General features: G+C 34.1%; 1 protein-coding gene across 3 annotated transcripts in view; it reads right to left on the bottom strand.

Moving 5' to 3' along the window:
- The window catches only part of LOC110030090 (cell differentiation protein RCD1 homolog), a 53,758-nt gene that overhangs the window by 14,834 nt on the left and 11,961 nt on the right, over nt 1-26,963 (bottom strand). For 2 of the 3 annotated variants that reach the window (XM_020732647.1, XM_020732650.1), the window contains exons 2-5: nt 21,292-21,363; nt 13,660-13,749; nt 4,130-4,172; nt 2,845-2,951 (exon numbers count right to left, since the gene is read on the bottom strand). In XM_020732647.1, the coding sequence (XP_020588306.1) occupies nt 2,845-2,951; nt 4,130-4,172; nt 13,660-13,749; nt 21,292-21,363 (312 nt within the window). The remainder of the gene's footprint in view (nt 1-2,844; nt 2,952-4,129; nt 4,173-13,659; nt 13,750-21,291; nt 21,364-26,963) is intronic. The other variant, XM_020732648.1, reaches the window with a different exon arrangement.

Raw genomic sequence — 26,963 nt, 5'->3', positions numbered from 1 at the left:
AGGAGAGAAATTGTATTTTGCATGTGCAACCCTAGTCGAGCCCTAGAGTGCCGAGAAGAAAAGCGTCCAGGGCCTTCTATGAAGAAGAGGAGAAGATGAGCCACACCAAGGAGGAAGAAAGGCAACTTTGCATATGGTGCAGCACCACTATGTTTGGAAGGAGTGGCCAAGGTTGAGCTGCTCTGTGCACAAAGAAAGGAGAGGCTCATATGCTAGAGTTGTCAAATAAAGCCTAATAGTATGGAAGAAGGGTGATCTATGTGTGTGTTGCTATACAAAGGAAAAGCAAAGAGGAGGGTCTTACGCACAAATAGTAAAGGCCCAACCTATGTAGGGTTTTATAGTGCTTATTCATATAAAAGACTTTCTTTAATTAATCAGATATTATTAGGTTAAATTAAATCTTATGAATTAATAAGGGTGATCAAAGGTGCAGCAATCAAATTTAAAGCTAAAAAAGAATAAATTCGATTGGTCAAATAAGTTTTAGTAAGGTGAGTTTAGGGTTTGTTATTGAAATATTTTATATATTAAATTGATTGCATTTAAGGTGGCATGAGTTTATGTTAATTAGCCTCAAGAAACGTAGAATAAATATTATTTAGATCCAAATAGGCGTTGATGCAATAAAGAACGTGATAAAAGGAGGTAATGCTTATATTTATAAACACTATTTTAATAAAAATTGTTGCGTATATATTAAATTTTCATGAACATAATCAATGATTAGAATTGGGCAGGGCTTACGATTCAAAAGATGATTGCTGGTAAAATATTTAAATTACTAGTTATGTTTTAATCCATTATTTTTAAATAAAATATTTAAACAAGCATTTTTAATGAAAGTGATATTCAAAGGGAGTAAGCGAAAGAATAATCATTTATAAAAGTCTACTAAAGGTTAAGATGAGTAATTATTATATTATTTGCGTTAAATAAATTTATTTTACTTTTTTAAATATTCCATTTGTTACAAAAATTAAAAGAACTCTTATAATTGAATGAAGATAAGTGAAAATAATATTATTGTTTCTTGGTTTCAATTCTTATCTTTTGCACTGCATTGAATGAATTAAAATTATTTTTTAAAAAAATAAAATATAAGTTAAATGAAAGATAAATGATTAAACTATCAGGAGTCATGCCCTTATGTTACGAGCAGGGATGCTATTGTACTAATGCAATTAAAAGAAAAAGGAAATGAAAATGGCAGTACCTCTATAGTACAAAATGAAAAAGAAAATCAAAATGATTATGCTTTATGGTCCAAAACAAAAAATACTTTAATAGTGCTCCTGAGATTATTAGTAAAAGGAAGTGAAAAAAAATATATTAAATGAAAATTAAAATATAATTGATAAAATAATTAAATTCAATTTTATAAAAATGAAAAAACTTATTTCTTTGAGCAGTCAAATTAGATATTTGCATAAAAGTTGAATACATAATAAAATAGTAATTATTCACTAAGTTCTTTAAATTTAACTTGTTGATTAACTATCCTTTTAGGAAAAAGTCTACTAGATTGTTATGTCTAACAGGAGAGAGTCTATTTATAGGAGGAGAGGCATTGTTGGTGATAAGTAGGAGCATGTCTATTTGTATGTTGTCATTGTCTTTGTACTACTTGTTTTTATTGTATCAATGGATGGTCGTATGTGTTTTGATAAATGTTAGTTTATGTATTGTGGATTAGTGACTCGTTTCTATATGAATCTTATTGTTGGCTGATGTTACCGTTTAGAAATATTTTGTTTCAGCATCTGACAATCCGTGTCTACCTTAATTAATTCTAAGTTCTCAAACAGGGTTGTGATACAAAGCTATGCCGATCATGATAAACTTTTAGGGTTGTGATACAAAGCTATGACAATCATGATAAACTTTTAGGTTCTATTTGAGTTGAGTTTTATTAGACAATTGTATAGTTGAGAAGGTAGTCTGCAACAATCACACATATACATAGGTATGTACACGTGTGTGGGAGAGAGAGACAGAGCACGTATCTATATGTATGTATGCATATAAATGTATAAGTATGCATGTACACAGACATACTTATATTTATAATGGTCATTTTAATTACAGCCAATTTTGATTGTTTCAATAGGCAAAGCTGAATGTTTCAATAGGCAAAGCTAAATGCTGAGAGAATCTACCTAGGACAGACCTGTTACCCGAGAAATTAACATAACGGAGCATCCCATATCTATGAAACCTTGCTAAATCAAATTTAAATAAATAAACAAGATTTTTTTTACATGTCCTTTTTATCCATACTGAGCTTTTCATTGTAGGAGTATAGATGCACCCAGAGTCAGTATTTCCTCTTACATGCTTTCTGCATGCAAACAATTCTAAATGCAAATCTTATGAATAAATTAGAACCGAAGGTGGCATCCAACCACATTTACAAAATAGATAATTTAACCAAAAAAAATGTAAAGCACATTGTCAAAAGACTTCAGAATTGAAATTACTGCATGTATGGTTGATATAGATAAAGAATATTATAGATATTGTTGAAAACTGTTCACTCATCCAAAGATTTTCATGCACATTAAGTGACAACATCACCAAACTCATTGTAATAACCTTTGCAAGACAATTAGAAGCATAATGACCCACAAAATGATCCTTTACATATATTATAAGTTTGTAGAAAAAGTTACCAGCCCAAATAATTGTGTAATGCTTTATTAGATTTGGAAAATTTTTGGAAAAGAACAGGTACTAATAAATGTAACAAAAGAAAACTTAGAATTTAGGGAAACTAAAGATATGATGTACAAAAAATAACACATCACAACTATATAAATCAGTAGAAGGGATGATAATAAGTACCTTTACAAGGGCCCCGATTACTCCCAAGCTTGTAAGCCTTAGATACTCAAATGGCCTGGTTTTACTGGTTGTATTTAAGAACGGGTATAAATACAAGGGAATATGTGCTGCGACATGAAATTTAATTATAAGCAATAGTACTATAAAATTCAAAATATTTCCTTGTATCAGCAACAATAATTTACCAACAGATCACATTGATAATGAAACTATTTCTTTCAAAAAATGACTGCTGGTATATAATTCAAAAAAGTTGATTATTAATCAGAAAGATTCTTAATGATGAATAAGACATGCTATATGCATAGCAAATGTTCGAATCAGAAAATTTTAAATATTTCTTGATACGAATATAAAAAATTTTTAGAACTAGAACATGGGAATGAAGGAATTTGTCTCGCAAAGTTCGCTGTGATATAAAACTTGACAAAGTAGTTATTCATAAATAAAAGTTATTGTTTGGCATACCACAGCTAAATCATGTGATGACTGAATAAAAAAGAGATGAAAATTGTTGTTATGGAAAAAACTTAAGAAAGCACCACTGTTTCCACAAACAAAAAAGAAATAAGAATGGAAATTTTTGTCAGCTCCGATATTTAGACATAACTTGGTTAGTGATAAAAACTGGATACCCCAAAGTTTATTCAGGTTTGACAGGTAAATATATCCAGACTATTGCTAAAACAAGATGTTTCATTTAAAATAATTTAGCAAATATAAACTTCACTTCAGTACATAGCCTCACGGTTACTCTCCGAGTCTATAAAATAATAAAATAATGAGTTCGTAGGACAACTAGTATTTGACACATTTGATTTGGCATTGAAATCTGACAATATATTCCTTAGCTAGAAGTTTAAACTGTGATATGCTTCCAACATAACCATAGTGCCTTTCTTCTTCTATTAAATTGGAAGCATGTTGCATATAATTAAAGAAACAATGAAATTTAAGAAATAAAAAGAGTGCATCAATTCATGCTGGTAACTTGTTCAAAAATTAAGTTCCTAATTGTGAGTCACTGGTCCATTCTCCGAACATATGAAGTGAGGCACATGATTATCATATTAAGAATTTATCTGATTTTGTATTCAATGTAAATGTTTGCATGTTTTAAGAAAATCGTGTAAAGGATTGATAAAGAATACTCAAATTGACGTTCAATATCTCCGGTTGTAATAGCCAACAAGCAAAAGTCAACTAGTTAAGAAGAAATGTGAAAGATTCACTGAACTGGAAGCATATCCTATGGCAAAATTTCATGAATGTTTAAACAGATTACCATTTAGAAAAAGAACTCTTGTTTCTGAATGTGAAGCCACACACTGCAATGAAAGATTAAAACAGAATATAATAAACATTAGATGCATGATAAATAACACTTTCATAATTGTGCGCTTATCTTCATATAAAGAAAATTAGCCAGTTACTACAAAAGACCTCCACAATAGCCAATAAGCAACAAACAGAAGTGTTACTACAACAGCATGAGTAAAATAATGTTCGGATCCAACTAGTATAATTTTGCTAGAAACATTACTGATAAAACAAAACATGTAAGTAGAGCTCTAACACATAATTCACATATGCTAATCAGATAAAATTTTTTTCATCAGGAAAATAGAAAATTCTTGGAATAAATAAGACATCCATAAAAATGGCAACTTATCTCTTCCCAATCTGGATGTGTTTCAATTCTAAATAAATCTTCAATATTACATTTACATATGCACATCTGTTTGAAACCTTTACTCTTTTTAACATCAATACTTCATAATGGTTTCTCCTTAAAACTATTTGCTTGCTGTATTAAACTGCCTTGAAAGCTTCACTTTTTCAATAATATGTCAAAAAGGAACGAAATGTGCACAAAAGTATGCCTCAAGCATTTACAAAATGTGACATATCTTCTAGCATAAGTGAAAAAATAGCATGTTGCACTTTTACATTTTTAGATTATGCCCCAAGAATTTACAAAATTTGCTCTATTTCCATATCTTGCAATATGTTTCAAAATGAATTGCTTGAACTGTAAAAGAGTGCAAATTTTAAACCAATGGGCTTGTCACGTTCTATTATGCATAAAGTATCTGAAATAGTTCATGTTATCGATACTGTCTCCCTCTATAATTATGTCTTTGCCCTCGTTCATCCATGGTTCAATAATATGTTGAATGGAAAGGATGGTTTGAATCTCTACTTGTGAGCTGTCTCAATGTTGAAGTTGTCATCCCATAGCCATTACAAGATCACCGATTTCATTCCTGATGATGGCCCAAATGCTTGGCTGGTAAGAGGGTTGACCGGGAAATAGAATATTTGCTTGAATGAGAATTTTGATGTATTAATCTTTTTATTTGGTTATTCAGAAGTATTTTCCATTGCTACAAGCTTCTTGGCATATAATTAGAATGACTAACCTATCATGATTTCCTTTTAATATGCTTTCCAATGCTTATTTTAATATCTTGTCCATAGTTTTAGTAGAAACAAGAAAATAATTGTATTTCCTATGTTGGCTATGGATATACCTCATGTTTCCTGGTTTACTATGCACATGCCTAATGTCCAAACTCCAAATCCATGATTCAAACAATAATGTGAAAATATGTACTACAATATAAATGGATTTACTCTTTCTTGCAAGTGCATAGTTAAAATGAAAATAACAAGCGTTGACAATAATGTGAAGAAGGAAAATTCATTAAATATTCTTTAGTTGACCTAAATTTATTCTATATCCCTTTTTACATGGTATTAGAATTACACATCACATTTATTTAGGTAAAATATTAACCCTTAAATCGGATCTTCTTCACGATAACAATTTCATTTTTCCCCTCTTAAATAAAAACTAATAATCCCAAACCTACTAATCATCATCACACCTCAGTCACACAACAAACTGTTACGTCGGTGCTTAGCCTAAGAATAATTTTATCTTTTGTATGCCCAAGGGCAAATAAGTCTTTTATTTTATTATTATTGGGTATAAATAGGCTCGTTATGTTTAGGGAAGGGATAGGTTTATACAATTTATACAAGAGATTGAGTTGTGAGTTTTAGGTTTAGGGTTTGGGAGAGATTTTTTACCTCTCGATTAGTAGGAATTAGGAAAGATCGCTTACATTTTGAATTGCAGGTGCATATCCTTTGTATTCTTATTGAGTTGCTTGGGTTATGGAGAAAAAATAGTTTGCCCTAATTTTTGGGGAAAAGCGTGCTAGTTTTGACGTTAGATTGTATCAAATCGGTATCAAAGCAATCGATTTCTGAGATCTCCCACACAGAATCCCGGTAAACAGATCTTGAACACATCCTACCTTGATGGAAGCTGATAGGATCTCCTCCGTGAATATTGCATTTTGCATTAATATTTCAAGAGGTTACAAAAAGTTTATAAAAAATAAAAAACTATGCCGCATGGGCTACAAAAGTTGTGCTATTCTCCATTAAAACCAAAAACCATGGGCTACAAAAGTTGCTCTATCCTCTCGTAAGACCAAAAAAAAGGGGCATTGCCATATTTACATGATGTAAAGTAAAATCTCCATCTATAGTCATTTTAGCACAAGTATGAGTTGTCAAATTGTTTTCTCTACTGATATGTTTGAACAAAATCTGCTTGAACCGAAGCAAGAAAGCAAAATTTGGATTATGAGGAATGTATATCCATAGTGTTCTTCAAGAATTTAATGACATTGAAGTTGTCCTCTTCAATAATAACACCTTTTGCTTCAAGCATCCAATCTAATATAAGGGGGACAACAACATCTCTTCCGAAATCGCAATATAGTCGCGATAAGAGCTATTGGGTTCAAAGTCTTCGTTGTCCCTACAAAATTTCAACGTCCACTACCGAAACAATTCGACTAACAACCTAGGGCAGCAACGGTTGGATTCTGACATACATACGGGCAGCAATACAGTTGCAATTTAAGTGTGGGATGGGTTTGTGACGTACAGAGACCCAAATCACCCATCTTCCTGCCTCCAAAACATCATGGTGTATACACTCGATTTCTTCGCGAGCAGTCGAATGAAAGGCAACAACGTACTTGCAACTTACCATATGATGATTTCTTCGCGAACAGATGAGATGAAGGCAACAACAGGCTGATGAAATACACCAAAAACCTCCATCCAGTCACGTGGAAGGCAACGACGCGACTTACAGAGATCTGAAACTCGTGCCTTTCTCCTCCTCACACCCGTAAGCTGCGAGACACAATAAATACGGGATCATAGCTTGTTGGGAAGGCAGCGATTGAGAAGCGGATACAGCACGATTAAAGCTTGCTGGGAAAGCGACCACGACATCGTATAGTGCCATGCTCGAATCCTTACGATAAGATCGCAGTTGGAGTTATCTGGGAAATAGAGAGGATCAGGGCATAGTGGGGAAGGCGGCGACGAGATCAAGAGTGGGCTAATCGTGATCCTAGAGGTCAGCAATCAAATCTAGGATCGAGCCCGCCTTAGTGAGAAAATAATGATGGCCAAGAAATTAGATGATTTGGAGAAAAAATTGAGGAAAAAGTAGGCAAGTTGAATATAATATGGAGGAAAGGTTTTTCGCCATTGACAACAGATTCGATAGCACACCTTTGCCCTAACTACTTTCTCTTTGATTCTATCTATTTTGCCCAAACCACAATCCAAAACCTAATTCGTTTAATCAAGTTTTAATTTAATTCATTTATTAATTTCTACCTAATAGCATTTTAATTAATTAAACAAAACATCTTATATGAATAAAACACACAAACAAGTACCTCTACAAAATTTACTTGAATCGATATTTCTTCTCACTAAAACCTTCCACTTATGATACCTAATTTTAATTCATAAAAATTTAATGCTAATAATATGACATATTTAATTAATTAAATTTATATAATTTAAAAACTTAAACCCTAACATTTACCTTCATCCAACGTTTCGTTCAACCTCTTCCGACACGAAACTTCTTCGTACATAGGTTGTTTTTCTTTAATTTGATCGTTCCAAATCAAATCAATTTTAATTAAATCTAATTAAATAAATAAAAATTTTTTATATAATAAAACATATCCTAATATTATAGTCATAGTTCGGTACGACTTTCCTCTTACCGGACACAACTCTCCCTTACCTCCTCCTCTGCGCCACTTGCAAGAGGTGCTCGATGGCTCCTCTTTCTGAAGAAAACCTCTCCTTCCTCTTCTTCTTGTTCTTCTTTGATTTCGTTCAGTAGGGTTTGGTAGTCTCCTTCGAATGAGAAGTGCGGCTCAGTATAGCTTTCCTCAACTCGACAGCGTTATCGCACGCGAAGCAATGATGCTTCGACTCTTCCCTGGCTTCAACAAAGAGTGACGCAACATCACCTAAACCCGCGCCTCTCTTCCTTCACGAGGAACCCGATCTGACCTCCAGCAAGCGCAAAAGAACAGATTGGGCACCACTCTGCTTCTTTCACCCACAATGAATACACTAGGACATGACACAAAATTCAAGTATCCTCATTTCTTCTTCTTCTTCTTCTTTTTCATCTTAGTCTTCTTCTTCTTCTTCTTCTTCTTTACTCTTCTCCTTCACTATCGTTTAATCTTTCCTTTCAGTCTCCCACTCTTGCTCTTTCTACTCCTTTGGATTCCTACTGGTCGAAAGAGGCTTTCGTATCTTAAGTGTATAACTATAGAGATGTCAATTCAAACTTCCCTTTCATTTATCTATTTTATTATTATTATTATTATTATTATTATTATTATTATTATTATTATTATTATTATTATTATTATTATTATTATTATTATTATTATTATTATTATTATTATTATTATTATTATTTCAATTATTACAATCTCCCATATTAAAAATTTGCCCTCAAAACTTAAAAAGTTTTACTAAAGCAAACATAGCTTAAGAGAAGAGCTGGTGAAATCTTTCCTGCATATCTGTAACTTTCTCCCGAGTAGCATTCTCCTTTAATCCGTGCTTCCATAAAATCTTCACAAATGGAATTTCTCTACTATGTAGCTTTTTAAATTCAAAGTCCAGTATCCTCTCAAGTTCTTCCATGTAGGTCAAATCAGGCTATATCTCCACTAAATCTAGAACAGTCCCATTAAGTTCATTAACACTAAACTTCCTAAGTGAAGATACATGAATAACATTATATAACTCTTGCATATGAGCTGATAAAGTCAATTTATAAGCCACATGACCAATCCTCTCCGCAATTTCATACGGTTCTGTATGTCTGGGGCTTAGTTTTCCTGTCATTCTAAATCTTTGCTCACCCTTCAAAAGACTAATTTTAATAAAAACAAACTCTTCAAGTTCAAATTTAATAGTTTTGTCCTTCGCATCCTAATATTTCTTTCATCTATCCTGTGCTGTCTTTCTATCTCTGATCAATCTAATCTCTTAAGTAATATCATCAACCAAGTCAGCTCCAATAACCTTTCTTTCACCAACTTTAGCCCAACATAAAAGTTTTATGCACTTTTTCCATACAATGCTTCATATAGAGTCATCATGATAACTATTATTGCAAGCAAATTCTATCAAGAGTATATGTGATTCTCAGCCTTCACGGTGAAGAGCACATAAATTTAGTAGAGCATCTTAAGTCTAAAAAATCTTTTCTAACTGGTCATCCATCTTAGGGTAAAAAGTTGTACTAAAAGTCAATCTGTGACCAAAGCTTCCTAAATCTTCTTCCACAATCTAGAAGTGAATTTTTCATCTTTGTTTGAAATAATAGACATTGGCACTCAATTGAACCTTACAATTTGATCCACATATAATTTGGCTAACTTCTCAAAAGAATATGTCTGTCTAATGGGCATGAAATAGACGGATAGTTAATCTATCAACAATTCCATAAAGCAACACAACCCTATTGTGACCTAGGCAATCCAATTACAAAGTCAATAGCAATCCCAACCCCCCCCCCCCCCCCAATTTTCAATCTAGAATAGGTAAAATTTGTAACTAACCTCCTGGACATTGATGTTCTGTCTTCACTAGCAGAAAAATAGGGCACATAACTACAAATTCTGCCACATTCATCTTTAATCCTGACCACCCAAAATATTTCTTCAAGCTTCAGGTATGTTTTACTACTCCCTATGTGAATAGTATAGCCAGATATGCGCGCATCTAAAATTTCCTTCTCAATTTATCTAACATCTGTAATATAAATAGTGTCTTTATAACGCAGCAGTCCATTCATATCTAACATATACTTCTACAAATTTCCAACCATGACCTAATCTAAAATCTTCTGAACAATAATATCCATAGTCAACGAATCTTCGATTTTACCCTTTGAAGTGGACTACACATACAACTGATTCAATTGAACCATACTGTCATCACCATAACTAATCACAGATAGCTTTCGCCTCTCCAAATCCTTAAGTAACAACTCCTGGTGAGTAAATAAACAATTCAAATTACCATAAGTCTTCTTACTTAGCGCATCTACCACAACATTTGTCTTCTACGAGTGATACTGCATAACCAAGTCATAGTCTGTAATGAATTACAGTCACCTTCTCTAACTCAAATTTAGTTCTTTGTAAGTATAGATATAGTTCAAACTTTGATGATCAATAAATACCTCACATATAACTCCATATAAATAGTATCTCAAAATCTTAAGTGTAAATCCAACTGCAACTAACAAGTTATAGGCTGGATAGTTTCTTTCATGATTCTTCAATTGTCTTGAAATATAGGAAATGACCATTCCATGTTGCAAACGCACACACCCCAATTTTTTTAATGAGACATCACTGAAAATTTGAAACTCATCTGAACCTGAAGAAATAGTCAATACTAGAGCATACATAAACAAGTCTTAAGCTTTTGTAAAGCTCCCTCACAATGATCTGACCATTCAAACTTCACAGCCTTCCGAATCAATCTGGATAATAGCATAAAAATCTATGAAAATCCTTCAACAAATCTCCTATAACAAAAACCAGACCTAAAAAAGTCCAGACCTTAGTAATAGCAATAAGCTTAGCCAATCTACAATCGTCTTGATCTTAGTCTAATCTCCAGATATGTTATCTCCACTAATAATATGCACAAGAAAAACTACACTCGTAAGCTAAAGTTCACACTTGAAAATTGGCATACAATTAGGTCTACTTCAAAACCTACAGAACAACATGTAGATGCTCTATATGGCTAGCTTCATCTCTCAAATACACCAGGATATTATCTATGAAACAATCACATTTGTATCCATAAACTGCCTAAAAAATCTATTCATCATATCCATAAAAACTACCATAACATTAGTCAGTCCAAAAGACATCACAAATTCATAATGTCTATATCTGGTCCTCAAAGCTTTCTTCGCTATATAATCCTAGTTAATCCTCAATTAGTGATAGTCTGATCATAGATCAATCTTTACAAATACAGAATCCCCTTCTAATTGATCAAACAAGTCATCAAACCTTGGCAGTAGATATTTGTTTTTAACTATGAGCTTATTCAACTCTTTGTAGTCAATGCACATTTTGAAACTCATATACTTCTTCACAAATAACATCGGAGCTCTCCAAGGTGAGGTGTTAAGCCCGATAAACCTCTTATCTAGCAATTCGAGTGATTAAGTTTTACTCCTGCAACACCTTTATTGTTATTATGAATGTTGCTTTAGGAATTGGCTTAGAACTTAATGATAGTTTAATAATGAAATCAATCTTTCTCACGGGAGGTGACCCTGGTAAATCATCAAAAAACTTTTGGATATTCACTTACCACTGGAATATCTTTGAAACACTTCACTTCCTTAGTGGTCAACTGTTATGTGTTAAATTAGATATTAAGTTATTATTCAATATCATCACTTTAATCAATTCCTCAGTTATAAAAGAATTTGATCCTCCTCAATCAAATAATACTCTTATTGGTCTATTCTAAAGATATATGATACCTATTACATTAAAGTCGTTGCATTGAAAATTTAGGGTTGACTTATTAATGCATTTAAGTTGACTTATTAATGCATTTAAGTTGACTTATTAGTGCATTTAAGTTCTTACAGAATTTTATGAATGACAAGACCTGAATTTCATTAAAATTTCATAAATGTAAAACATACATGTGGTAACTTTAAGGGAGTTTTTAGCTTCTTGCCATGAAAGTGCATAAACCAAAGGTTGAACATTATGTTGGGTCTGACTATAGACTCAACTGCTCTTAACCTGACAAAATTGCTTTGAGGCGGTGCAGCACTGCCCATAGAATTTGTTAGAGCCTTTTATCCCAAACTAGGGCAATTTCTCACCATATGTCTTGACTAGTGGAACCAAAAACATATGTTGGATCAAGAATAACAATCACTCTTGTGAGATCTTCCACACCTGTCACACTTCCTAGCTTCAGTCTGGTTGCTGAGGCTATTGGACCCGACCTTCTTAGCACTAGCATTTCCTGACTGAAAGGACTGTCTTAACTGAGAGCCCCAAGGAAACTTGGATCTCTTTATATTCATTTTTTTCTGAAAGTCTCTCCTTCCCTGGGTAGCCTGTAAATCTGGCTCCTTGAGAAAAAGCCACCCTCTATGAATTTTGAAATGTGACTTTATTTTCTTATGAATATGTGGATGTAATCACATTTGAAATCAATGAATTAAGACTTGTAAGTTTGCTTACAGTATTCTTCCTTGGTTGAGGTTTGATAAACAACCATAGTTGGGGACTTGGTGGCTATAGCAAAACCACAATCCCATGGAGAGAACTGTGTTTATCCTTTTATTTATCATGTATCGCTTTGCTCCCATAAGCAAGTTCTTGGTGTTTTCATCTCTATTAGCCTTTCTCACGTCCTAGAGCCTCTCCATAAACTTCGACCTTCAATGCAAAAGACCTCCTAACCATTGGAGCTATTGGCCCCAACTCTACAACGTCTCCCTCTCCAGACTCCACACCTCAGAGCATTCAATAACAACATCACGAAGTTATTCCCACCTTTCAAAATGCATATAGACGACCCAAACAAAAACTATTCTCTACATCAAGCCCACATAAAAAATTCCTAATCTTAGGCTACCTTTCAGCCAATCAAATAACGCCTCCACAACCAACCTTAGCCATACTCATTAACTTCAAACTCTTAACCTTAACCTCTCCACACAAAATGGTAAATCGACTAATAATGCTGATTTAACGAGTAGCAGCATTAGCAACACCCACATGGGCTTTGAACACTAGCAATGGTGGGTATAAAAGTCTACAATATCCACAAAGATATAAAACATAACATGAGTGGAGCAACATTGAAAATTAGAACACAGTATCAGTTTTTCTGCTCTAAATGAAAATGACTGTAGAAGCAGCAAACAGATAAAGCTCCAAGACGCACGTTCTTGACCTTGGTTTGGAAGAAGAGAAATGGCCTTATACAACAATATATTCAAATTTAAAGTATAAAGATCAAAGTGCCCAAAGCAGATACAATAATGATGAGTGACTTCAAGACATGAAACATAATATTAACTAGAAATGAAACATGAAATAAAGACGAATGAAATATAAATTATGTAGCTCTCTGATGGATAGCATCCGGGAAGAGTGGTCAGGCTCTTGCAACAATAGAGTTAGCAAAATGTGCATAGTATAGTTGACCAAATCAAAAAAATAATAAAATCAAAGAAGAAATCACCAAGAAGTGTGCTTGTTTCGACTAGCAGTATCTTTTAGAAACAAAAAAATGAATTCAAAGCATAAAATCAGGGTTCAAAAGGTATAGTAATATGGGAAGAAAAAGAAATAGCCAATGGAAACAAATAATCAAACAGCTGACCTGAAGAAGAGCAAGTGCGTTGCAGACCCTATTGGATGCGCCAGGGGACAATGTTGGTGGTGAAAGCGAAGGATATATGGATACTATTTCCTAAACATGACAAACATGCTATTTATAAGATTAATATGTTTGAAGATGAATTGATTAACTCAACAAATTGTAACATGTTCTTCAAGTACAAATTAGAAAATATAGATGGCTAGATGCTGTGAAGTACGACATATGAATAAGTACACGTTCTGCCTGTTCCAGCAATTCTGTCTTCAATATTTAAATAATTATAATGTAAATATGATGCCTTCTTTTTTTATAAATTTTTTAAAAAAAAAAAATCCACCTACAGGAGCCTAGCCCCTGCAAGGTGATTTACAAGTTACATATAGAAAAAAAAGCTCACAATAAAAAACTTTGCCTATAAATTATCTGTCATGATATCCACATGAGTAAGGATCATTTGGAAAACCAATAACGGTTACATTCATGACTTTACAAGAGGAAATGATATGGGATGACATGATTTAACAAGAACTAGTCCAATTCCCATAAAGTGACTAATAAAGGAGATAATAACAAGAAGAAAAACTAGCATGGACATAATTTACATTACAGTTGAAATATGCAAATCCTGTGATTTTTTTGCTTTTATTTTTGGTAGCCCATGAGAGTAATGGAAGCAGAGCTCACAGGAAGTTTTCCATTTTTAGTCTTTTCCTTCCTTTTTTTAGTTGAGCAATGGTTGTGCCATTAGAAAAATTACAACTGCCCATTGCAGTGTAACGAAAAGAAATGCTCAAGGAGCAGTTGAGCTAAATTAGCAGACTCAAAATGAAAATGTAGACCCGCTGATTACCTGTCCCTAACTAAAAGTGAGATCATAAGATCTAAAACACAAGCTTTTCTCTAAACATCTTGATGCCAAAGAATTACCTCATAGAAAATTATTAGTTTAAACAGAAATGTAATAAAAAAAAGGGAATAAGCCACACAAGCAGCCCGTGTGGCAGTAAAAACTAAAAATAATTAAAAAATTTCTGAAATCTTTCTTTAAGAAATTTGTTTACAAACTGAAATAGCAAAATTGAAGAGCATTTTCTTATCATTTCAAAATTTTTATCCCCATTTAGTATAGGTTGCTTGATTGATTTTGGTTCCTTCTCTTCATCCCATAAAACTCATTCGACTTATTTTCATGACTCAAATCTATTTGCACAGTTTGTTTGTTAGTTCAATGTTTATTTTGGGAAAAATTACGCAAGTATGTTATTCATGCCCAATTTCAAAATAAAATCTGCAACAATTTTGTATGTAACCGTGGTTATTTGAAATAACCATGTTATTTCACCATTCCGAAAAACAAACAAAAAATAGCCACTTCGTCAATTATGCTTGTTAATATTATTTTCTTTTAAAAGAAAAATGTTTATGCAAGTGTATTTTTACTGTATGAAACTTCCGTGCCAACTTGTTACATTAAATCTACAACTATTTTGTGTGCGACCATACTTATTTGAATCATCAACCAGTTGGATCCAATCACGCATTCTCTATTATGATATGATAAGAATATGTATTAATCAGAATGTATTAGGACAATAAATTTTCGCATACATTATTTTTTATCAAGAATTTGACTGTACTTCGTATGCTCCTAACCGTTAGAACCAGCTTAACAGTCAGAAAACGTTTTCATAGGTCAAATATTATGATGTCGTTCGTAAGAAATTACAAGCCAAAATAGTTTACATAAAATAAACCAAAATTTTAATACACAAAAAAGTCAAGTGATTTAAAAAAACAACACATGATATTAACAACAAACTTCGCAAATAAATTTCGTTCATGCAAACAAATCGAATAAATCTTATCCAGCAAAAACATAATCAAAATCAGGGCCAGTTTGGGGCAGCTTATTGGTTACGGTGGCGGTATGAAAACGCCGCATTGGTGTTTGAAAAAGACATTCGACACTATGTTTACCTGCCGCTCAGACGTGCTTCGACGTTTAGGGCTAATAGAATGAGAAGCGGAGAGGGGTATGCGTCCAATATCCGCTTCGCGCGTTTGGGTGAAGAATTCCTCCCGTGCCCTCTATGCTCCCCCTCGCCCTAGCCCTCCCCGATCTCGTTCATCCTCGTGGAGGTCGAAACCTAAGATAACATTCGACCCTATGCTTTCCCTCGCCCTCGCCCTCCACGATCTTGAAGGTATTAAGAAACCCTACTTCTTCTCGCCTCAAATGAGGTTAGTGTTTAGTTTGTTTCGGAGCTTGGATGCAGTTTTGACGAATGTTGGATGCTAGATTTGAGTTTTCGAGTGGGTGGTTTGTTATATTCTTCCTTCTGTGTGTGCTTATATGCTCTGATTTTCGAATGGGTGGAATGTTGGATGCTAGTTTGTTTCTCGCTTCACCTGTTATTTCTTTTTGTGAGGAGAGGTTCCAATGTGTTGATTCTTTAAAGAGTTTCATTTTTTTCTCATCAACTAAGCTTCAGATTTTGGCCGTTTACGTATAGGTGCATTTGCTTATATGCTCTGTTTCATTACGCTTTACTGTTCATTACGCTTCAGATTTTGCTGAAATTTCTAGTTATGGCGTTGAAATGGGGATGTTGTATTTTTAACCTTGATTACAAGCCTACTGTTAATTAAAATGCATTTCTGGACATGGATACTTACATATCGTGCATTGTTGAAATGGGGATGTTGTATTGTTAGCTTTACCTGTTTCAGTGTTATTTCGATGAGATGTTATGTTAGGAGCATATGCTTATTAGCAGTTTTTTTAAGATTAGCAGTTGCAGTTTTTCTGAATATACCTTGCTTGATTTTTTCGAAGGTGGAGTTCAAAGCAAAACTTTTTCTAAAAGTTTTGCCGAGATTTATGAATTTTTTTAGTTGGTTTTCATTACTTTGCACGGGAATGTTGGTATAATTGCTATAAAGCAATTTGCTTTACCATACTTCAGACATTAACAAAATGTCATTGTCTTGGATGCTCGGGAACCTTGGTATATGTACTGGAACATTAACATTTTGTCATTAGTCTTTAATTTCAGCTGCTGCTTGGGCCATTTTGAAGCAGTTGAGGGAGTGTTTGATATACACAACAGGAATAGTTTTGTTGTCTGGTTTTCCTGAACTTGAGTACGCCAGAATCTAGCAATGTTAAATTGGTTTTGTTTTTATGGGTTTGTTTTACAAAAGCAATGTTTGAGTTGATTCATGCTGATGTTTTCTCTAGCAAGGTTTTCTCTGTCGGTTGTTTTTTCTAGATATGAATATAGTGCTATTATCAAGGTGATTGGTTTGAGCAACATGATAAATAAATGTGCCCATGCTACAGGAAGTCTTGAGGATAGTGATGTTATTTGATATTTCTAATGGTCTTTACGAGGATTATGCATGAAGTTTTAAGAGCATTTTTTTATGTCATTTGATATTTTATGTTATTCAAATCTCTCTTCAGCTGGACGGTGTTAATTGTCAGTGTATTAAAGGCTTTAATTCTATTATTGTTTCTTTTGGTTACACAAGTGTATTAAAGGCTTTAATTCTATTTTTTAGTTGCATTTGAATGGCTGAATTTAGATTTGGTCAGGGAGTTCTAGCTACAGCTGTTTGATTTTTTTGAATTATTTAGATTTGGTCAGGGAGTTGTTTGATTGGCAGCAGTTTGATTGGCTGCATTTTACTGGGTTGTATTTGATATTCTGCAGTTGTAATTGCTGCAGTTTGAGTACCAGATGAATCTATTTTCGGTTCCTGTTTTTTGTGAAAAGATGGAAGAATTATAGTGTTATGTATGGAGCTTGGTTAGTTGAGAGCATGTTGTAGTAAACTTCAATTAAGGTTCATAGCTATGTAATCTTACAGATTTGCTTAATAAAACTTTCGTGGATTTCCTTCTGTGGATGTAGGACATTGGTCAACCCACATAAATCTCTCGTGTACTTGTTTTTTTTATTTGTAAATTGCAACATTGTGAAAATGATGTTGGCTTTCGGTGTTTATTTATAATTTGTTCTTTCTTGAAATTGCAATAGATTTATTTTATAGGTTGTGGAACTGATCTGGATGAAGTTGGGTTAATTTTTGTACACATTTCGAAAGTACCTATTTTCCTTTGTTCCCTATAGTTTTAACATGTCTAAGGCGACTGAAGGGGGTCCGTCCGCTATGTGGGAGAAAGAAGTAACAAATATTTTTAGCGATCTATGTATTAAAGAAATTGAACTGGGGAATAGGCCAACCACCTATTTTAATAAAAAAAGTTGGCAAAATAAAGAATGTTGGCAAAATATTGCTAAGAGGTTCAAAGAATTAACTGGTAGAGATTACGACAGACTTAAATTCAAAAACAAAAGAGACCAATTAAAGAAGGAATGAAAATATGGAAGGAGTTGAAATGGAATCCACCGGGTTGGGGTGGGATTCCATTAAAAGAACGATCGATACTCTAGCTAAATGGTGGGCTGAGAAATTAGAAGTAATTTTCTAACTAATCCCCTAATTTTTTACTTCTCAAATTGGTCTAGCTTAGAAACTAATCCCTCTAAATACAATGTTACAGGCAATGTCGGCAGCGAAGAAATATAAGCAGTGCGGAATTGAGCCGGAGTTTGAGGAAAAACTAGACATTATGTTTAAGGGGGTTATCGCGACTGAAAAACATGCATTCAACCCAAGTGAATTGGGATTTGTAAGAATACCAGATGATTTGCCACCTAAACAGGTTATAGCTGATGAAGAAGGGTCTAGTATTAACCAAAAGGAGATGGAGGAGTCCAGTTCCATGTCCAAAAAGCCTAGGCTTGGCAGGAGAAAGAAAGAGAATGACAGTTTTGTGAAAAACTCATTTGATCAACTAATTGCTACTTTTTCAGCTCTGCCTCCTCCAGCTCCCCCTGCAGCATCATCTGAGACTGCGTTGACATTTTAGATACTATTCCAAAAGTAGCAGCCGATATGCGCTTTCAAACAAAATGTGTTAAAAAACTTGAGAACCTTACTCGTAGGCAAATGTTCATGGCGCTGCGGCCCGAGATGCTCATTGAATATTTACGTATTTTAGTAGAAGAATGAGTCTGTTTTGTATTAGTTGTTTTGTATTAAGCTGTCACTAGATTTTTCACTTATGTATTGTTATCACAGCAGTTTTATTTATTCTCTTGAACAATTTATGTAATTCATTTTTTGATGTTTTGTACTCCTTGATGTTTTTACTATTTCATTTTCCTGTCACCAATTTGCCATAAATTATTTTATCCTAATGCATTTCTCATTTCAGGATGAATCCACAGCAAAAATGTCGTAAAAGAATAACACGGGTTGTAGCTATAGCGATATTATTGTTGGAATATTACCGCTCCAGCACTAGACAGATACCACGCATGACGTCCTCATATGTTGGGGACAAATGGGTGAGTGAGATGCTTGTTGGACATCCGATAAGGTTCAGCAACATTTTTCGAATAACTGCGCCCATTTTTATGGATCTTCTACACGAGTTATGTCGTAACCACGGCCTCCAAGGTTCTTTTAGAACGACCATGAGAGAGGTGTTGGCTATAACATTATACATTCTCTCACAGAATGAATCAGTTAAAGCTATGGAGCGATTTCAACATTCCTGAGAAACAATTAGTCGATACTTCCCCAAAGGTATACAAACAATTGTGAGCTTAGCAGCGCAAAACATTAAGCTAGCGAATTGATCGTTCACAACTATTCCTGAACAAATTGCAAATGATCTTTGTTACATGTCGTATTTCAAAGTAAGTTTTATTAATTTGTTACTTTAGCTTAATAAACTGTTGAGTTGCTAACTATGAGTAATAGAACTGCATTGGAGTAATCGATAGTACGCATGTAGATGCTCGAATATCAAGTCACGAAAAGATCGCGTACATAGGTCGGAGTGATACAACTACCCAAATGTCATGGTGGTGTGTGACTTCAACATGTGCTTCACATTTGTAATTGCGGGATGATGACTTCAACATGTGCTTCACATTTGTAATAGCGGGATGAAAAAGGAGTGCAAATGACAGTCATCGTTTTTCCTATGCAACTAGGAATAGAACAGTGTTTCACTCACCCACCTCCAGGTTTGTTCATCTCACTTAAACCTATAAATTACATGTATTATTTTTCATTAATATTGTCTTTCAAAACAAGAAAATATTATTTGGTTGATGTCGGATATTCGATGTTGAGGGGCTACTTGAAGCCCTATCGGGACACCAGATACCATATTCTTGATTTTGAGCGAGCAAGTGGCACGATTTGTGGTAGAAAAGAAATGTTTAACAAACGACACTCCTCTTTTCGCGGGGTAATTGAAAGAACATTTAGGAGGTGGAAGAAGAAATGGGTTATCCTACGTGATATGTCGTCGTATACATTTCCCAAACAGGTGCATATTATGGTGGCCGGTGGCCACTATGACACTTCACAACTTCATCCGACGACATCCCTCTCAATCAGATACGGACTTCACTTTGGCTGATGACGATCAACTTATTGACTCACAAATACCTTCAGACTCTCTCACTGGTCAATCATTACCTGAGGATGAGATCGATTCGATTGAATTTGAAAGTCAGGACAGTGAAGGTGTAGCCAAAATAGCTGCTTTAAGGGAGTCTATCACAGATGCTATATCCGATTTTGATTCAGTCTCGCTTCTTTATTTATTATATGTTCATTTGGGATGTAATTCATTGTAGTATGGATTTGTATTTTATGGCTTTATTAAGAATTTCGTATATTTCATTTGTGATGTAATTCGTTGTAATATGAATTTGCATTTTGTTTTAAATTATTTATTTTGTTTTGTTTATTTTTTCTTTTCTTTTTTTCTTTTTTGTGTGGGTGTGCGAGGTCAACTATCTCCATTCAGTGACAGACACGTGGGTTGGAGTAGTTACTAGTCTGGACCGCACACTCACTTTTGTTTTAATTGCGTATTTCGATCAAAGCGATTTTCTTTTATTTCGGTTCTCATATATAAAGCTTAATTTAATTTTATGATCTAACAAATTATCTTTTCTGGTTGTTTTATCTCAGTGGCAGCATGAGCTCCAGGATTTCAGGGACCTCCCGAGTTGTGTTGTGTTACTGCGGACTATCGGCTCCCTTACCTCATGCCAGCCTCATAGCAGTGGGAGACAGTTCTACAGTTGTCAGATGGGTGTTTCAGTAAGAAGCGGTTTCTTCCGTTGAGCCGACATTCCGACATACTCACATGCCGACAGTGATCGTGGTACGATGGTTTCTCAAGAGGACAGTGTCGTTGAGGACAGACAACATCAAAGTTTTAAATTGAACGTTTTAATTTTTTTACTTGTAATTGTAATTATATTTCTTCTTATAAATAATCAACAGCTGCCCCAAACAGGCCCTCAATCAAGAATCATGCACTAAAAAAGGAATAAAAATTCTAAAACAATATTAAAAATATATTCAACTTCCAAAAATTTCAGTTTTTTAATTGAAAAAAAAAATTCAGTTTTTTTAACTTTCTAAAAAAAATTTCCTGCATTATGCCTAATGTTAAATCTATTTTGAAATGTTGATGTTAAAATAATTTTTCTTTTATTTTATTTAAGAATTTGACCGAAGAAGGCACACCTGCAGGAGTGCTGCAATAGTACCAAAAGAGTTCCATAATAAAGGAGCTAAATCCTGAAATATCTCCCTTTTCTGCAAGGAAAATCAAAAGAGTTTGATTACTAGAGATCATTCGAAATCAACAAAAAAAAAATTTAAAAACCAAATATAGTTAGTATAACAGGAAGAACGAGTTTGAAAATGGGCTTGGAACATATAATTGTAAAAAATATAAAAAATTTAAAAAACATTATATAACAGCTTCATTAATTTCTACAAAGAATGCCCCAACATTTGAGGAATATTGAACCGTCTATGAAATTTTTACTCAATAAAAATAAGATTTTAAAATTAATAGCCCTAATTCTCAGGAAATTCTGACATTCTGCTCACACCCCAAATTCTTCTCTACCATCCGTTAGAGGGATTACATCACCTTTATTAAATTCAAACTACTTGCCACATGACTTAACATACATTTTCTGCCTGTTCTAATTGATAAAGTGCGAAATAAATTTCACTTTTTTAACAAAATTTGTCAGGTAGCAATTAAATTTCCAAGCATTGGACTAATCAAATTTTGATGTTAATGATAGCACATCCATTGGCAAGTGGTTAAGAAGTCCCTCATAAGTGATGTCACAATTAATTTGATTATAGAAATAAAAAATAAGTGTTGGCATGGACATTACCTCAAATGGCATACCACTGCTAAAACCCAACTATGGTAAGAAGTGGGCAATGTTGATTAAATAGATACTTAAATTAAATTTGCAACATAAAACTAAGTAATTTGAAAGAGGAGCAAAGAAAAATGATGAGCATCATAACTAGAAAAATAATAATAATAATATATTTTTACATTATACTAAATGAAGAGGGGAAAGTCTCAAGAAATTAGGGTTATAAATTATTGTATGTTGGAGAGATTACTAAGAAAGGGATAAGATTAGCAATGGACAAAAGATTGAAAGCTAAAATTATTGAGGTACATATGATTGTGGTTAATGTTTACACCTGATATGGTATGGGAAAATAATATAAGAATTTAACTCTGGAAAGAGTAGAAAAGAAACTAAATTGGAGTATATCAAAAAAAATGGGGTATAATAATGAGTGGTGACTTAAATCAAGATAGAGGTTCTAATAATATAAAACTGTGAGAGAATTCGTCGTAGGTAAAATATGGGATAAATAATGACTTTTTGCGGTAGTGTTTGATTTTGTTAAAAAGAGCTCATACTTAAAAAATGAGAAATAAACTTCATTCCATTCAAAATAAAGCTACCAAATCAAAAATACATGTCTTTTTACTGACAAAAAACAAATATTTAGGTGAAAATTGTCAAGTGATTCCAGCAGAAAGTTTGACAATGCAAAATGATGCATAAGTGAAGCAGGACAAACTATCAGACCCATTACCAAATCCATATATAAAAAAAATGATAATAACCATTGTTTTTCACTTTTTTTATTTTTTTTCATGTTAAAAATATAAGAACTGCGCCGTAAAGTATTTTTAAGGAATATTTTAAAACTTAAAAACTCTTCTTTTGGAGTCATATCAATTAATTAAGAACTCAAGAGAAGTAATGAAATATTTAATTGAATCATTTAAATTTGAGTGGCATTGTTTATTTTGAAATAGGAAGAGATCTTAAGTGACTGCCATTACTGCCCAAGGAAATCTTTTCCAGGAGGGATTTTGATGTATTTTCATATGAGTTTTCCTCCCTTTCTATAACATTTTATGTACTAATTATACCACAATTGATTCAATGAAAAATACTTTTGATCTCTTACAAAATTTATCTACAAGATATTAGTGTGCTGCCAACATTTGGAATGATTTATAAAATCATCCAAAGTTGATGTCTGAGAATCTCAAAGTACCTCTCTCTATTTATATACTTGTTCTCCTACAATCCTACCATTTAGCCAATACCTCAAACCCCACTCAACCCCTTCAAAACTGAGCCACATTTCATCACCAAAATACAACTCCTATAGCCAGTTCACAAAGTTCATTCATAACTTCCTAAGCACATATCCGACTGACGTAAAATCACCACCTTAGTTTGCTAGAACTCTAAATACACGATTTAGATTTCGGCATAATTTTCTAATGAAAGAAAATCTAGCTATCCATTTTCATAAATTTTAGCCAAAAATATATTAGACTTCCACCAGTTAACCTTTGATAGGAGAAAGAGTACCAAAAAAGGAGAAAATGAAAGAAAGAAAAAATGGTAGAAAAGTCTGTCAGTGGAAGAAAAGGAAAGAAATGCTTATAAATAAACACTGCCACGACACAATGGCATAAATCTCCACAGACAACTCCACAACCTGAGGCAAGGTAGCATGTTAGTGAGTGACTATTTCAACCCTTCCAAAAACCTGATTACTAGAACCCACTGCCTTGAAAATGATAGAAAGCTGCCAATATATTTGTCAATGGACAAAAATCAGGAATAAGAAATGATGTTCGGTCATGCCCCTCAAATCTTAGAAACACTTTTCACATTACTAAATGGAAAAACATAGAAGTTTTTCAACCATTTTGAGAATATACTCACCCACATCTGTTACTTCAAGACCTGCTCCTAACCATTCATTAATAAGTTCACCACAAAAATAGCAACATAAATATAAAAGATATTATTTGTCATAATAACCATAATAAGGGGCATAAAAAATACGAATGTAAAACCCAACTAATGCTCTTGGAAAGGAATGAACCTATTGACTTCAGCTTCTTTCTAATAAAGACCATGGACAAAGTTAGAAAGCACTAAAGAGTCGCCAGGGGTTAGTTAAAGCTAAAATTGAATGAGTAGATAAGAAAAATTATCTTTAGTATTTTTGTGATGTATAATTGGGAAGTGCAAAGAAAAAAGGCATATGATAGTTGTAAACGAAGAGTGTCGTAAATATCATTTGTACCCATACCATAACCAAAGCAAATATGAAGGTTGAACCACATCCCAAACTATTTATGTTAGTTGGGTATACTCTGCCTCCCTTCCTGTGACTTATAAATTCCTAGTTCTTTTAAATAGCATCTTGCGTTATATCTTGACAATGGATATAAACCATATTCTATTAAGTTGGTCCTAATTATATGATATAAACATCATTTAGTATGAAGAAAGAAACATCTAAATCTTCAAGCATAAAAATAAAACCATTATGCTTCTCACCATGAAACCCATAAACAAGCCAACCAAACCCACCCCTAACAAATCCATTTTCAATGTTAAACCTACTAATAGGGCTGTCAAAAAAGCTCGTCGTTCACGAATAACTGGTGCTCGGTTAATTAAATAGCTCGTCTTTGATTCGTTTGTTAAGCAAGCGAACCGAATACGAATATTTTTTTTAGCTCGATTTATAAACGAGTCGAACACAAAAAAAAGTTTGTTCATTCGTGTTCAGCTAGTGTTGGCTTGAAATAATTAAAAAATTAAAAATAATATTTATTTATATCATCTTAATATTAAGTTTTAAAATGTACTGTATGTGTGTGTGTGTATATACATAAACTCATTATTTTTACCGATATGGCGTCATCTTCCTTCCCGCTTGGCTCTGCTAGGGTTTCGCCCGATGGCGAACCTTAGCAACAGTTACGGCTTCGCTAATTCCTCTCTGGCGTCTTCGCGCTCGATTCCGTTCGTCTCCACCGCTTCTTCTCCGACTCTGAGACGAGGCTCGTCTCTCGTCTTCATGTCTCGCGAGCTTTCCTTGCTCGGAACTTCCAGGCTCTGCAGCTCCTCTGCGACCCATTTCGCGGTTACCGTTCGCTTGTCTGCGGCTCCGTCTCGCGGGTACAGCTCGTGATTTTTGCGGCTTCTCTTAGCTTATCTTGTCTCACAGCGTCCTCTCTTTTTTAGCTTCAACTATTTCGACGCAATTTTTTCCCTCGTTTATCAGAGCTGCTTTCTTCTCTAAACGTCGCACCTACCTTTGAGGATGGCTTCGGACAAATCGTATGCAGCTACCCTTGTGGGTGTCCACGCCTCAGGCACACCAAAATCGCATCTTTTCTTCCTTCGTTTGAGTGGGCGGAGAACATCAAGAAACCTGGTAAGAAGAATTGGAAGTCTGTCATTTTTTTTACAGAAGCTGAAAGTATTCAACTTGCTTCCTCCTGTCGTCTGAATTTGGTTGAGAAATTTTTATATGGTCATCCCAAAATTGAGCTCATTCGCAAAGAATTTGAACTTATGCACCTTGTTGAAAAATGAAAAATTGGACTATCAAATGAGAGATATTATTATTCAAATTAGTAATGAAGAAGATTACATGTGCTTATTTGCTAGAAGGATAAAATGGATTGATAACAGAACAATGAAGATTCTGAAATGGTTTGTGGAATTTGACCCACAGACGGAACAACCAATCATTCTGGTTTGGATTCGTCTCCCTGGTCTGAAATTTCATTATTTTTTCTCAAAAAGTATTGTACTCTATTGTCTTAGCTTATGAAAAGACACAAGACGGACATTCCTACTTTTAATCTTTCACGTCCTTCTGAAGCCAGAGTACTTATTGAAAGAGGCATCACTTCACCAGTTATAACTGAAAATTAACCGAGCATCACTTCACCCGCTTCTAAGAAAATATGGTTGGGCACACAATACCATGGATATTGGCAGAATGTAGAGATTGAACATTTTCCGTGTATTGTTCGAACTGTAGTATGTTCAGACACTCCAGTTCTCAATGTCACCTATACCCCTAACTCAGACCAAAAAAACAAATTGCTCTGCTAGAGTGATTCCCTCTCCCGCTGATCAGCTCCAAGTTTTTGACACTATTGATCATAAGAAGGATACCCCGGACGACGTCACTATCCCCGCAGGTAATATAACAACTATTCAGTCCCCAGTTGTAGCTACCCCGTCCTGTGGGAGTTTCTTCAGACCCCACCTGCTCTAGAACCTATCACCGATAATACAGGTGGAAATACTTCTACTGCTTCACTACCGCCTCATCAGGTCCAGAAAAATGTTAATATTACTCAAGCTCATGGGGATCATGACGTGCAACGACCTACACCTGTCCGGCCACCTTTGAAATCTATTGATTAGATGAGTCAATCATCGGATGAGAAATGACAGGTCTACACAGCTAGAAGAAAGAAAAATAATGAATATCTACTTGAGCTCAGGAATCTGATGGATGATATTTTGGTTACAACGGGCAATGGTACTCACCTTACCAATATGTTAGCCGACTCACTTCTGAGAACTAGAGACAGGAGGACTAAAGTGGGACATCCCTAGCACTACTGTGCCCTTTTGTGGCTTTTTGGTTTTTTACATTTATGTATCTTGGCTTTATCTGAGTTTTGTGTGTGTTGTACTATATGAGTATGAGTTGAGCTTTCTTTTAGGCCCTCTCATACAGCCAATCTCACGCTCTTGCATTGCTTTAGTTCCACATATCCAAGAAAATTTTTCTTATAACCTTAAAGCAGTTTAGGATTTTTGGCTCTTGAGTTATGCTCAATTTAATTCGAGTTAAAATAGAGCAAACAAACAAATTCGAGCTGCTCATAAGCAAATTGAGCAATATCGAGCCAAATACGGACAAGTTTATTACGAGCTATTTCAAACACGAGCCTATTTCGAATAGTTGTTAATGCAAATGAGCCGAACACAAACAGAACCTCAGCTCGTTTACACCCC

This window comes from Phalaenopsis equestris, unplaced genomic scaffold (genome assembly GCF_001263595.1).
Source record: "Phalaenopsis equestris unplaced genomic scaffold, ASM126359v1 Scaffold000654, whole genome shotgun sequence".
In the NCBI taxonomy this organism is placed as follows: domain Eukaryota; kingdom Viridiplantae; phylum Streptophyta; class Magnoliopsida; order Asparagales; family Orchidaceae; genus Phalaenopsis; species Phalaenopsis equestris.
Note: the sequence above shows the minus strand (reverse complement) of the source record. Positions and strands in the feature narration are given on the sequence as shown.